This window comes from Onychomys torridus, chromosome 4, assembly GCF_903995425.1.
Source record: "Onychomys torridus chromosome 4, mOncTor1.1, whole genome shotgun sequence".
Lineage (NCBI taxonomy): Eukaryota > Metazoa > Chordata > Mammalia > Rodentia > Cricetidae > Onychomys > Onychomys torridus.
Window position 1 is genome coordinate 39303807 of NC_050446.1, and position 15067 is coordinate 39318873.

General features: G+C 39.7%; 1 protein-coding gene across 2 annotated transcripts in view; it reads right to left on the minus strand.

Moving 5' to 3' along the window:
* Positions 1-15067, minus strand: part of Dpp4 (dipeptidyl peptidase 4) — a 91073-nt gene that overhangs the window by 46119 nt on the left and 29887 nt on the right. Inside the window, exons 3-8 of one of the 2 annotated variants that reach the window (XM_036186301.1) lie at positions 10855-10950; positions 10173-10264; positions 8930-9010; positions 3584-3636; positions 3404-3476; positions 2520-2640 (exon numbers count right to left, since the gene is read on the minus strand). In XM_036186301.1, coding sequence (XP_036042194.1) covers positions 2520-2640; positions 3404-3476; positions 3584-3636; positions 8930-9010; positions 10173-10264; positions 10855-10950 — 516 coding nt within the window. The other variant, XM_036186302.1, reaches the window with a different exon arrangement.

The window sequence follows — 15067 nt, forward strand, 5'->3', positions numbered from 1 at the left end:
CTGACATTTGATGAGTGTCGTATGTCAGGAATTGATAATGGTTGGCATTTATTATACCAGGCACTTTTCATCATAACCCATTTTATAGGTGATGAGAACAAAACAGAGCTAGAAAGAATTTAAAGAAATAACCTTAAGGGGCTGGAGAGATGGCTCAGTGGTTAAGAGCACTGACTGCTCTTCTAGAGGACCCCGGTTCAATTCCCAGCACCCACATGGCAGCTTACACCTGTCTGTAATTCCAAGATCTGCCACTCTCACACAGACATACATGCAGGCAAAAACATCAAAGTACATGAAATAAAAGTAAATTCTTTTCTGAAAAAGAAATCACCTTAAGTCACATGGCTAATAATTAATAGAATCAAGAATTAACCTTTCAGGTTTGAGAGAATGCTTACCATCTTGTATTTATTATACAGCTCACACCTGCCTGATGCTCAGCAGTTTTCATTTCAGAAAACCTATCTCTTGGTATGGCAGCCTTCTTTCCCTTTAACTGTTTCAAATCTGAATCACTGAGTGACATTTATGTAATGATTTAGAATTTATAAATCACATCCAACTTGATCTTCAGGAGGATTCCTAAATGAATCCACTCATAAACCATTTTACAGAGAGGAAAACTGAGGGAAATTAAGTAAAATGTTTTACTCAGAAACTAGAACTTGGACCTTAGGACTCTAACTCAAAACTTTCCCCTCAGAAGTCCTTCCTATGCTGAGTTCATATCTCACATCTTAGAACTTTTGCCTACTGCTTTGTGTCCACAAAATACCTGTAAGTTTTTTCGTCACTATTATATTAGGGTATGGTTCTAGTTTTTTTAAATTACTTTCAAACACTGGTAAAGGGTATAGTTGGGGCCATGTTTGAATTAGCACTTATTTGTAAGGCAGAGCATTTTTTCTCTAGTTAACAATGTAGTGATTTCTCTCTAGAGATTGAAGCCCCATCTTTAGAGGAAGGCCCTTTGAAGGCTGTGAAGGCACTGTCCTGCATCGAGTGGCTCAGATGTGAACACGACAAATGAAATCCCTCCAATTACAATTACCCCAGAGAAGATGGGCTGAGTTGGTTAGAATCTTATCTCAGTAACACCCAGATGTTTCCAAGAAGAGCCACAGGTTGGGGAGGAGGCTGTTACCTGTTCTGTGATGACGGCCCTGGAGGACCCTCGGTGCTGCCCACCACTTGAACTTATAAGTTCGTTATTGGTTTTAATCAATCACTTACTCCTGGGCAATAGAAGCATCTCCTTCTCTTGACATTATTTCTGCCCATTGTCACGTGTTACCCATTACATTAACCTGATTCTGCTGGTTGTCATGTGTTACCCACTACATTAACCTGATTCTGGCTGAGTAGAATCAAGAGGCAAGCACGGAGCTAAACTATTTTTTAACTTTGAAGAAGAAATAACAGGATGAAACAAGGATGAGTCTTTCTAACAAACATGAGGTGCCCTTGTGAATTATTTGGAACCGCCTCAAAATGTCCTTTATCTTGGCAACCAAAACATGGATAAATGCTTTCTTAATACCTCCTAAATCTCTTTATCCTAAAAGACAGAATATTCCTTTTTAGGTTTTTTTTTTTTTTTAACTAAACTTTCCAAATTATTTTTGCTTTCTTTAAAAACAGGAAATCATGATTTGTCCCAAGTTAGTTTGGATGAACACAAATCCTTTCTGAAACAAGTAATTTCTTTCCTTCTATTTGGCAACTGCAGAGAAGATTTATCTCTTTTTTAATATTGTGGAAGATTTCACTGTCCTTGGAAACTTCTGGGCTAAGTAGGCCTCCTTGGAGAAATATCTGATGTTAATCTGGACACTGTTATGCCCTGGTAGAGTCAGAAGAGAAGCACAGAATGGCTCTTTGTGGTAGGAAACCAAGACAAGCAGGGTATTGTGAGACAATGGGGACAGAGACTGCACCAGGGACAGGTAGGGGTTCTGTGTCACTGTGAGGTCTAACAGAAACCCCACAGTATGTTTCAGCACACAACTTCCTTTGAATCTTCCTGAATCCCCCTATTTTTTTAGTATAGCAATGCTGAAATAGTCTTAAAATTTGTAGACTTCTAGTGGAAACCCAAGAACTGTGGGCTGGTGGCTGGGGAGCCCCCATGGGACTGGACTAGGCCCTCTGGATATGGAAGACGGTTGTTTGGCTCGAACTGTTTGGGGAACACCCAGGCAGGGGGATCGAGATCTATCCCTAGTCTATAGGCAGGCTTCTGGGAATCCAGTGCCTGTGGTGTGATGCCTTACACAGCTTTGATGCAGTGGGAAGGGGCTTGGACCTGCCTAGGCTCAGTGTGCTGGGCTCTGCTGACTCCCCTTGGGAGACCTCGATTTGGGGGATGTGGGGATGAGGGGTGGCTTGGGAAAGAGGGCTGGAGAATGGGAGGATGGGGGATCTGTGGATAGTATGTGGAGTGAGTAGAAAATTTCTTGATAAAGAAAAATGAAAAACAAAGTTGTAGATGTTCTAATTAAAGATTTAGTCTCTACCTTCATAAACCCAGTCAGCTATTCCATTAAGTATTTCATTGTCTTCTCCTGTCCATGTGATCCTCTGACTAGGTGAATTTGGTTCAATTTTAATGTAAATATCATTCTTCCAAACATATGCCTAAAAAAGATGAAAGACATATTGATATCGGTAATCATGTTACAGTATGCTTTATCTTGGGATCTTAAAATACTATGCAAATAGGAAAATAACCACAGAAAGTCTATTTAGTGGGATCCTCATTGTTAAGTTACAGGTATATAGTCCATAATCTTGAAGTAATTACAAAAAGTTACCACTGTGTTGAGACAAGGAGGCTTGCAGCTGTCACCATGTTGATGGTGAGGTGTGTGTGAAGACCTAATACAGCCTACACAGGATGGTTTATGTTTGTGTTTCTTCCTTGGGACAGTAGTGGAGGGAATGTGGCTGTATTCATGGAGAGGGAAGTGCAGTGACAGAAAATCATCCCATCTTGTTATTTAAATTCTTGTGGGCTTCTAACATTCTTCTAGCATTCTAGAATAGGAAATATAGGCTTGAGAGATGGCTCAGCCGTTAAAGGCTAGGCTCACAACCAAAAATAGAATAGGAAATATATCTACAGTGAATTTGAAGAGAAACTCAAAGCACAGCACAAGGGGAGCTAAAGAGTTTAATAAACATTTTTCCTAGTGAATAAGCAACCCTATAATAAATATCTAGAACTTTTAATAAATCTATTTTATTGAGCTGATAAAATATAGTTTGGGGTAATGGCCCTATATTTCTAATATAATGAATGAACAGGCTTTCAAAATGTCTACTTTATACTAGGGTGAGAGGCATCTGCCTATGAAAGATATAGTCAACCTTTTTCTGGCAGCAGGAGACATGTACTAACCAATTTATGACCTTCTCGTGACCATGTGATCCACTGTGTATTATTTGGAATCTTCTCCTCTGTGATCAGCTTTCTGGAGAGAAGATAAGAGGATATATTACCCAAAGAATAACTCCCTGTGAGATATCCTTTAAAATTACTTCTGAAAAACCTAGTAGTCTTGATGGGGGAATCACTGACCTTGTGTTCAAGTCATAAACACTATATGAAGCTGTGTAGGAATGCCTCCATTGCTGCAAAAGAAAACCGATATCTCAGGCTTCTGTAATTCTGACAGGTTGGCCATTTACTCAAGATGACAAGTATGGTAACAGGTTATTGAATAAATTTCAAATTTCATCACATATTATCATTCCTTAAATTCTTAGAACTTTGCAATTGAAAATATCCTTGAAACTATCTAGTAAAAAGTCATGAAGTGTTTATTCACTTTGGCATCACTCCTCCAAGGACCTTTCACAGGATCTCTGAAGATCAAAGTGTCATTTTTGATATTAAGTGATACTATTTTGGGCACAGTACGGTAAGGGTGCCTTTCTAGAAAACTCAAATTTTCACCGTTCACCCACATTGCTTCCAAAATATTTAGAAAATTTTTGACTCTGTTAGTGGTGGTGACAAGGAGGCATACTAAATGCTTTGTGCAATAATAATGAAAATATCTAGTGTTGAAATTTTTAAAGCTATCTGGAAATATATTTTAAAATTAATACATGTGTATCTTCAATTTTAAGTGACCAAGCAGTTGAAAATGAACAGCAAACTAAATACAGGGTAGCTAAAGGAAAGGAAACAATACAGTAAAGACCAATATGAAATAGAAAGCATATAGTGGTGAAAAATCAACATGGTCAAATGTTGGTTCTATAAAGCAGTTCAAATTTTGATTTCTGTTAGTTAACCTAACAGAAAAATAAGAAATGAAAAATGAGACATCACAACAGACCCCACAATCATTAAACGATTAAGAGACCACAGTGAACATCTTTTCAATAAGTTGTGGAAAGTAGAAACAAGAAAAATTTCCTTACAGAGTTCTACATTTAATAAACATGTGGAATCAATGAGTGAAAGTAAAGAAAATCTCATATCCAAATGACTTTACTATTTAAAACCTATATACAAATGTTTACAGAAGCTTTATTCAGACTTGTCCAAACTTGGAAGCAGCTAACACATCCTTGAATAACAGGTGAGTGAATTAACAGACCGTGATAGAGAATGCAATAGAATACCATTAAGTGATTAAAAACAGAAAAAGCTATCAAGCAATCAGAAAGGTTACATACATACTGAACTAATGGTGTGACTTCCTGGAAAAGGTGAAACATGGAGACAGTAGTGCTTGGTGGTGAGGAAAGGAGACAGACAAAGTACATGGGACTTCTCACAATGAGACCTCTCATCTCTGTGACTCCTCAGTGTTGGATACATACTGTCCATTGTCACCATTCACAAAGGACCTCAATGTAAAACTGTAGATGAGTTAATAACCAAGTGTCAGTGTTAGCGCCTTCATTTCCACAAATGTATTGTCTCCAATATAGGATGTTCATAGAGAAGACTGGGAAAAGGAGCATGAGGGGGATAGAGAGATCTTCTGCTTACTTTCAGCAAACCTAAAGCTGCTCCAAAACATATTACCTATCAATTTTAAGATGTATTAGAGCTATGACTTGGAAGGAGGAACTCTATGATCTCATATTCCGTTTCTATAGAGCAAATAGTAAATGGAAAGGATCTCTGTATATTTTTATTACATTATATGAATTAATAGAAACTACAGAGAGAAATATGCTAGGCCTTAGGAAACTAAGCAACAGGTGGGAGATATATGATATGTATGAGCACACCCTTGCATTTGTGAAAAACTGCACTGGTATGTGTATGTGGATAAAATTAAAGATACTTTTGAAATTCCTTATGTGTACATTTGTATATTCCAATAGTTGCATCTTATTATCACTAGATGTGTATTATAAACCATGTATACTGTTCCAGAAACTACAATAAAATTCAAACTCTGTCAATAAGGAGGAAATTGGCTACATGGTAGCAGTGCTGAGATGCAGCCAGGGCTCCTAACCTCACCTGCTTATCATTTATCACCCTCCTACACCCTCATGTCAACAAGTATTTATTAAATTCCCATATCTTGTTAAGTCATACATTCCTTTTCTGAATCCTGGATTATTTCAATATGCCTGTTTCTTGGCAACCTCAAACATAATATTTCCCAAAGCCAAAAGGTGTGGTAAAGTCTAAGAAAGACTGAGATCATCTCAGAATCCTGACAAAATCCCCATGAGGTATAAAATGAAATAGGTTTATCAATCTACTTAGCCTATAAACATTGGTGTGCTAACCTATCAAACACTGCTCCATTAAAGGGCTCCTAACTGAGCAGGGTACATAAGAACAGGCACTACAATAAAGAAATCACAGTAAGATGTACTAAGAGCTGTAATGGAGGCAGGCCAGAAAAGTGTGCAATCCTAACGTGGCTCTGGATCCAGAGAGAAACCTGTGGGAAAGAGGATTGTCAAGCTGAGCTTTTAGTGGGTGATCGCCACGGAGAATGGGAGTAAGACTGCTCTAAAACAGAAGCTAAAATGCAAAGACAAGAGAGATCTTAAGCTGTGGTGTCTCCCACCCTGGAATCAAAAGTCTTCACTTTATAAGGTCAGACAAGCTTTCTAAACTTGTTTTATTTTTGAGGACAACTGGATAACAAAAGCAACAACAGCAGTTGCATGAGGATTCATGTGAAGTGATTCCAAGACTGTCAAGAACGGTCAGCACATGATAGGTAACACAGCTCCATCTCCAGGGTGTGTGGCAGTGAGTAGAGATACTAGGAGAGCATTAACACAGATGGCAGGACACCTAGTCACTCGCGCATACATCAGTCACTCATTTGTCTTTATTCACAACTTAAAAATAGTGATTGAAGATATGATGGATCTTAAAAAAAAAAAACAACAAAAAACAAAACACTGAGCCACGCAAGGCCTAAAGATGCATTAACATTAGCCTTTTCTTCTTTTTCTGAAGATATTTATCAAGGCATTGATGCAATTGTTCTCAAATTCTATTGAATACTCTCAGAAGTTTAAAAAAAGAAAAGAAAGAAAGAAAGGAAGGAAGGAAGGAAGGAAGGAAGAAAGAAAGGAAGAAAAGAAAGGGAAGACACACTCCCCTGTTTGTAGCTACCTAAGAATTCAGTGGTTTGCAATGAAGCATGCATTCACCTAATATATATTTCTTCAGCATCTATTATGCAGTCCATTCCTAGGAGCTGAAAATACGGTAGTGACTAAAACATGGAGAAACTGGCAAGAACTATGGTAGGCAATTTTAAAAAAGCAAAGAAATAGCAAAATAGCATAAATGTTAAGAAGAAAATGAAAGAGGGTAATGCGATAGAGTGATTTGAGGGGTGTGGGATAGCCAGAATGATGGGAAGCCATGTTAAAGTGGTCCAAGACTGCCTGGAAAGGAGCTAATAAAGACAGAAAACTGGACGATGCTAGAAAAGAAAGCTCCAGCAGAAAGCAGTAGCAAGTGCTTTCATTCTTGGATGGGCATGTGAGTGATGCTTGAGGAAAAAAGAAGAGCCTTGTGACTCTGAAGTGAAGCAGGGAAGAGCAATGCTGGTCAAACATGAGTGTGGGACAGGGTGCTTCAGATGGCAGACTGGGGTCCATGCACCAAGGCTCTGCGAGTTATGCATGCTGCTGTCTTATTTTGCATAAAGGATATCACTGGAGTACATTAGCATGGGTACAGATTAACCTACATACATTATAATGTAAAGGAAACACATTGACTATTGCCTGAGTGGATAGAAGGATCTAGATAACACAATGAAATGAAAACATCAGTGATGAAAACATACATCACTAATGCTGATGTCTGTGGCCAGCTTGGGAGCTACATCTAGTAGTGCATCACATGACACTTGTCAATGCAGACTATCCAGTACCCTGAGCAGGTTTCTTCATCCTGCTTCTGCTTTACCTTCATGCATTAGCTTTTAACATTCATAACTGTTACCCACCAGTTTGCAGCGTGGGTTGCTTGTTGGAATAATTTACAGCATTAGAAAATTCTGACAGCAAGTTAATCCCAGAAACTTGAATGGCAAGATTAAAGCTGGACACCAGGACTTTTAAATTTTCCACAAGTAAATTTGTTTAGGGAATTTATTTTTTATAGTATTTTTATTTTATAATTAACTTAATTTCACATATCAGCCATGGAGTCCTCCGTCCTCCCTCCTCTCACTCCCAAGCCTTCCTCCCCAATCCACCTCCCCCCAACTCCCACCTCCTCCAAGGCAAGGTCTCCTCAGGGGAGTCAGCCCAGCCTGGCAGACTCAGCTGAGGCAGGTCCAGTCCCCTCTTCCCTACACCAAGGCTGAGCAAAGTGTCCCAGCATAGGCCCCAGGCTCCAAAAAGCCAGCCCATGCACTGAGGACAGGTCCCAGCTCTACTAAGAAGCACTGAGTTAGGCACACCAGCACATTAACTGAGAACAGCCATGTAAAAGTGACACAGGCAACTGATGTGCATAGAGTTGATGGGTTTAGCAGAACACAGAGTCTTCCTATGCAGGAAATAGAGCCCACACGGTGAATCCAAGGTAAACACCATGACTAAGCAACACCATCCTGAGATGGCAAATAGAGAAGGGTGTGCTGCCTTGGCTGGAGTCCAGCAGGGTTGGTCTGTGAGATAAGGCCACTCAACATTATTTATCCCAGGAAAAAAAATCAAGAGGAGGAATCACTGCCTTTGTATTTCATTTTCAACATAGAGTATCTCTAGAAAATTTCAGTACTTCCAACCCACTTTAAAACTCTATAGTTGATAGCTGTTATCAACTGCAAAAAAAAAAAAAAAATCCTCAGCTAAAGTGACTGGTGACCCTGGAGAGGAGTTTGCATGATTTGATGATAAACTTTGCAAATTCCTGGGAACTCTATGTTCCGTAGGTGAGTGGGAGAGGCTGAATATTCTCAGCAGGACCTTTGTGACTAGAGCTGAGGTGTCATTGAAGAACGGCTTGAATAAGGTTGGGATGTCATCTGAGGCCTTGTCCGACTTTCCTCTGGAAGATGTGGATGTTAACATATTTAAAATAAGTACTTATTGAAGGTCATACTACACACAGTCTCAGAAGAGAGGGACATGGGACTAGATCATTGTGTGTACAAGTCAGACACAGAAAGTTACTTTAAAATCATGTCATAAATTCCTATGATAAATTTGACTGAGCTATGTCATTAGAACCCTTAGTGTGTTCATTATGCCCTTTAGTACTTGAAGTCACTAAGATTCACTCCTTTGAAGATTCTCAATAGATCTGTCATTTATAAAAGAGGACAGACATTTGATGCAAATCTAACGGGTTTTCTGTCAGCACGGTTACTGGCTATCATCCTTAAACATGCATATGCTTGAAGTCAGTTAGAAGAAAACTATATTCACTTTAAGAAGTCACACAAAAAAGAATTTTCTTTACCTTCACATAGTTGTATTCTAAGAGAACGAACCGTCTGTCGGGCGACACTGAATAATCACTTATAGACTCTCCAAAGGCTTCCTAGTGGTCGAGTGGAAGAAAGAAAACACTGAATGTTTTGAATACCCTCACTGGTCATTTGCTAGGTAGAAGCAGCCCTACACATGTGCATTGTGCCTTGAGAATATCCAGTCATGAAGAGATAGCACAGTCGCGCACACAGATGACAGTGATGTTAGGTGGGCAATGATGACAGAAAGCCAGAGAGGGAAGCATTAGCTGAAGGGGCATGGTTCAGGGGCACAGAGAGAACTCTCTCAACAGGAAGGGCAGCATGGACAGAGAGACAGCACAGGGAAGAAGAGGCATGTTTAGAGTGTGTTTGAGGGTGACATGCAACCGTAATACAGCATGGCTGTGCCAACAAGGTGGAAGACGGAAAGGGCATTAAATCACAAAAACATAGGTCATGAACTACCAACTAAGGGTTTTTTGGTATGTGAAGGTGATAGTACCATATCTATCTTGTTTATTTTTCTCAAGATACCCTGGTGGATGAGATCAGAAGGAAAAGAGGGGGTGTTATATCAATCTGGCCTCCCGAATAGCAACAGCAACAGAGTGGGGATGGAAATCTGTGAGATAGTTGACACACAGCAGAGAGAATCAATAGTGTTGCACAGCTAATTATAAGGTATGATGGGAAAGTTAAAGATGATAAAGTTCCCAGTGTAAGTGATGTAGAGAACCGAGTGATTATTTCCAAGACTGGGAATTGAGCAAGAATAATGACGGCTTGAGACTCGAGGACACTGAAGGGAACAAACCAGTTTAGCTTGGGATGTGGAATTTAATAAGTCCACAGGAGCAGTGTAGGGGCTAGCAGGTTCTTGGGAAGTGAAGCTTGGATCTTGAGAGATTAGTGTTAATGTGTGTCTGAGAACCAAGCCATGGAAGACAAAAACCAGTGCCATGGAAGAGCATGCCATTCACCCAAGGCGGGGCCCATGAGTGAAGACAAAGGCGGAGGAACACTTACATTCAAACACACAGGTAGAGGAGGAATCATCAAAGGAGACTAAAAAGTAGCCAAGGCGGAGAACATTTCAAGAAGGAGAGAAAGATCCACCGGGCCATGTGCTGCAGAGTCCGACAGGGTGAGAAATGAGTCCTCATGATTTGAAAAGAAATGAAAACAGTCCCCAGAATTCCATACATGAACTAAGTTTGGGACCAGACATACAAAGGTGCTGTTCTCCAAGAAAATGGAGCTGTTTCCGTGTTCAGCATTGAATAGCAAGAGATTGTTTTCTTGTTTGTAGAGGTATTCATAATCTGAAGAGAGAAAACGGCCAGATCAGTATTACAAGTTGCTGTCAAACACTTCCATAATCTAAATTTTTAAAAGTTAAGCTCATACAGGGCACATAAATACTCTATGCTGGGCAAGCAGAAACAAAGGGCATTGTACTAACACCAATTTATATGTCTGTCTTTCATGTTAAGCATTCAGTTCATATAACTCTTTACAATAGATAGCAAAACAAAAAACAACAACAAAAAACAACTTCAGTTTCTTCCCTTTGCAATTCTTTTTGTTTGTTTGGTTGGTTGGTTGGTTGGTTGGTTGGTTTTGTTTTTCTGAGACAGAGTTTCTCTGTGTAGCCCTGGCTGTCTTGGAACTTACTCTGTAGACCATGCTGGCCTCGAACTCACAGAGATACACCTGCCACTGCCTCCTGAGTGCTGGGCTTAAAGGCTTGTATCACCACTGACCAGCTTCCCCTTTCACTTCTAAACAAGAACAAATACTCTGCATAGAGTTTTAAAAGTGAGGATTGTATCTCCTCACTGCCCAAAGCACTCAGCAACCCAAGCTCACTAGAATGAAAACAAATGTAACATTTCCATCTTATGGGCCTTACCTGATACCCATCGCAAGGTGTAGGACTTGACTCGAAAAGTATTCTTTAAATAATCACCTAGCGAATAAGTTCTGCGGCTATCAGCTGCTGCATCATCTGTTGGTAGGAAAATAAGAAGAGAAAAATATTCAGTAAGATAGAGTAGCTACTTTTGGGATAAAATAATATACCTGATCACAAAATGTCAAAATAAGCTCATAAAATACAAAATATATCTTGAAAGATTTCAGATTAGCTAAGTGGAATAAGAATTCCTTTAAGTATAAAATGAGTGTGTTCACTATTATTTATATAAGCGAGTTTCATTGAGAATTTCTAGAGCAGCAATATCAATGAGTGTATTTCTGAACAGCCATAGTTGAAGACAAAGATAATTTAATTATAATGGCATATTGTATTTAGCACAACATGTAAAAATATTATCATTTCAGCATTAACGAGTATTTAAATGTTATTAATCAGACTTTCCATAATCTTTTTTGTACTAATTCTTTAAAAATCTTGTACCTAGGTTTGATTTACATTTCATTTTAACTGTATTGATTATCTGTGTTCACTTCAAGTCAATAGGTACATGAGGCCAGTGACTACTATAGGGGATGGCACAAGGCTGGACCACCCTTCGTTAAGGCTTTCAGGACATTTCTAAGTTCCATTGTTCTTCAGAGCCCTTTGGTATATGTTGATCACCTCCCTGAGAGATCTTGGTTTCTATCACTACTCTTCCTTAAACTTGGTGGGATCCATGGGGCTCTATACTCTGCTGGTAGGGACCCAAATACAAAGTCTGAAATGATTTTTTAAAATATTTTTTACAGTGTGTGTGTGTGTGTGTGTGTGTGTGTGTGTGTGTGTGTGTGTGTGTTTGCTTGAGAGAAAGTACACACATACCATGGATTGTGAGTGAAAGTGAGAGTATGCCTTGTGGGATTGGTCCCCTCCTTCCTCTCCTTATTCCATACTGGATCTGTGATCTAACTCAGGTCTTCAGGCATGGTAGCAAGTACCTTAACCCACTGAACCATCTTGCCAGTCCCTGAAATAACTTGTCATTATCTCTTTTATTTCCTTCCACTTCCGTGTACATGACCTTGTTGGTTCTTCCTTAGAAATGTACTTCTTGGGTGCCACAACTTCAAGTTCTCAATTGTTATCCCCACTCTGTACCACCACCAGAATGCCTTTCAGCCTGGTGATCTTCTCCTCTGAAGCTCCCTGGATTTCTCTGTGAAGATCTTTGCTTGGCACTAGCCGCCCTCCACTCTCTGACACTGTACTCTCTCCAGCTCAAGTGCTCTGCCTGCAGATGCTGCCTCATCCAGTCATGTGACCTGCCACTGAACACAGTACCCTCTCTGGCTTTCCCACCTCTGCTCATCATCCTATACCATTTCTCTGTAAAGGCTTCAACTGCTTTTGTTCTCTGTCCCTCATTTCCTTCATGAGGACTTCCATTTTATCTCCTGTAATTTGCTTCTTATATTCTTTTAGCTCTTATCTCTTAATGACTTGTATCGAGAGCTATTTTTTAATTAAACTTGTTCTTTAAAAAATTTGTGTATGTATACAATGCATTCTGGTTGCTGTTACTCACCCATCTACCCCTGTGAATTCCTACTCCTCCCTAGACATCCTTTTTCCATGTACACACACACACACACACACACACACACACACACACACACACACATATTTGTGACCCACTGAGTTTAAACAGAGCCACCTAAGTGAGCATGAATATTAAACTATCCACTAAATCCTGGTAGGTAAGCCAGTGGATACCCTTCTCAAGATAATGACTTCTCCCTCCCAGAATCCAACAGTACCTAGGATGGGTAGGACCCCATTAGTTCCTTTCTCATCCATAATTGGCTATTGGCAGGTCTAATCTAGTGCAAGCAACTGCAGTTATTGTGGGTTCAAGCTTGAAATGGCTGTGTCATAGTATTATATAACCCACTCATCTCCCTATCTTCTGGATCTTCCTCAATGGTTCCTGGGCCTTCAAGGGATGGCATAAATGTCATGTTTAAAACTATGCTCTCAAAAATTCCCTATTCTTAGCATTTTGAGCAGACAAGAGTCCCTGAAGTCAATACCATGACACAATTGTTCCTTATGGGGCAATGAACCTCTGTCTGATTAGATTCAAGGCCCATTCCACAGGCGGGAATTCATGTCTGATATTGTAAACCTGATAAAAATACATAGATCAGACTGTCACAGACCCCACCGAGTAACATGCTATCGTTGTTTAGTTAAACTGACATGATGGAAAACTGCCTCCTAAACAACTATTTTTATACCCATAGATCAATGCCACTCTTAGTCTTATTGAGGGAAAGTGCTCTGTAAATGAACTGTGGCAGTGAAAAACATTTTTCTATGCTCACTGTGTAGTTTTCTCAGTCAGGACACATGGTTTTTTGAAAGCAGTATTTTTTGGTGGGTGAGGTCAGAAATGTTTGTTTTTGTCTTGGCCTTGCTCCAACACACACATGTTTTATTACTTAATGGAAGATTTCATAACACAAATATTGTATACAAGCTGAAGTGACCAGTTTCCTTGATCCCAAAGACTGATAATAAGAACAGATACTTTTCTATGCTTCCTCAACTTTTTCATGTACATAGACACCTCTACTCACAGCATCAGCCATGTATCAGGCATTTCAGTAAAAGGTACACTCAGCCCATTAGAAAATCATTCTCTTATAGAAACTGTTCTTTTGAATAAAGTTCTTAATGGTTTTTCTTTTGACTTAACCCAACAATATCTTGTATCTGTCAATTAAACCTTTTGCTTCCATAGATAAAATTGCTACTTCTCCTTGTTACTTCATTGATGTTCTTTAAACCAAATATGTTAGATAGGTTGAAGAAATGTACAAAACCCATATGTTTTTCAGTTTAACCCTGTGTGTCTCCCTGAAAGTAGTGAAGATATTTGTGTTTATGAGCAGAAAGACAACAAATGGGCAAAACCTGCCCTTGACTTTCCTTCAAGCAAGAAGTTAAGCATTGTGTTACTGAAAACACTTTGAAACTCCTGCAGGGGAGAGGAATGTCACAACTGGATTTGTTCACTAATGCCCACAAGTGTTTGTGCTCACCCAGCTATTCTTTCCTACCTCAAATAGTTAAGAAGCAAGTTTTATTTGATAAATACTACTGAAGATATATATGCTACTACCAAGAGCTACTAGTATAAAATGAGCATAAAACCCATCCCCAAATTTATTGAAATTGGAGTATAGTGACTATAGATATTCACAATCCTATTATTCTCTTCTGGTATAGAGTTGGTTTGTACTCATAGAAAGGGAGGAAATATGTTTATGTCACACATATACGTAGGTATATAATGAAAGAGACACCACCATAGAACATATATCATTGGCTCTTGGTTTTGTAAGAAGGGAAATAAATGAATACCTGATAATAAGTTATACAGTTCTATTTTATTTAAATGTTATTTAATGGAAATTTACTTGCCAAGGTTTTCTCGGGTTTGCCCAGATTTCTCATTTAAAATGCTAATAAGAACCCCCACCCACTGCATCCCCAGTTGCAGGCCAGCAGGCAAGACTCCTGCAGGCAGGACTGCCCACCACGACCTCCCATTGGACCCTGAAATCTACAAGTCCCACTCTGTCCCCTAACCCCCTTCCCCCAGACCTCAGTGGCTCCCTGAGACACAGACACCACCAGCTCACATTGGACCAACAGGTGAGTAATTGTTCTCCCCAATAGTCAGCCCAGTCTCTAGGCCCTGGCCCCAAGGCACAACCCATGCCTCCCTAGCCCCACCCATTGCAACCCAGTTGCAGGCCAGCAGGCAAGACTCCTGCAGGCAGGCCTTCCCACCAATCCTCATTGGACCCTATAACATACAAGTCCCACTCTGTCCCCCAAACCCACCCAGCTCCCCCAAAGACTTGAAAATTGAAATAGAAACAATGAAGAATACACAAACTGATGGAATGCTGGAAATGGAAAATCTGAGTAAACAACCAGGAACTACAGTTGCAAGCTAAACCAACAGAATGCAAGAGATGGAAGAGAAAATCTCTGGCATGGAGGATACAATAGAGGAAATAGATTTGTTGGTAGAAGATAACATTAAAGCCAACAAAGTCATAACGCAAAACATCCAGAAAATCTGGGACACCATGAAAAGACAAAACTTAAGAATAGTAGGAATAGAAGAAGG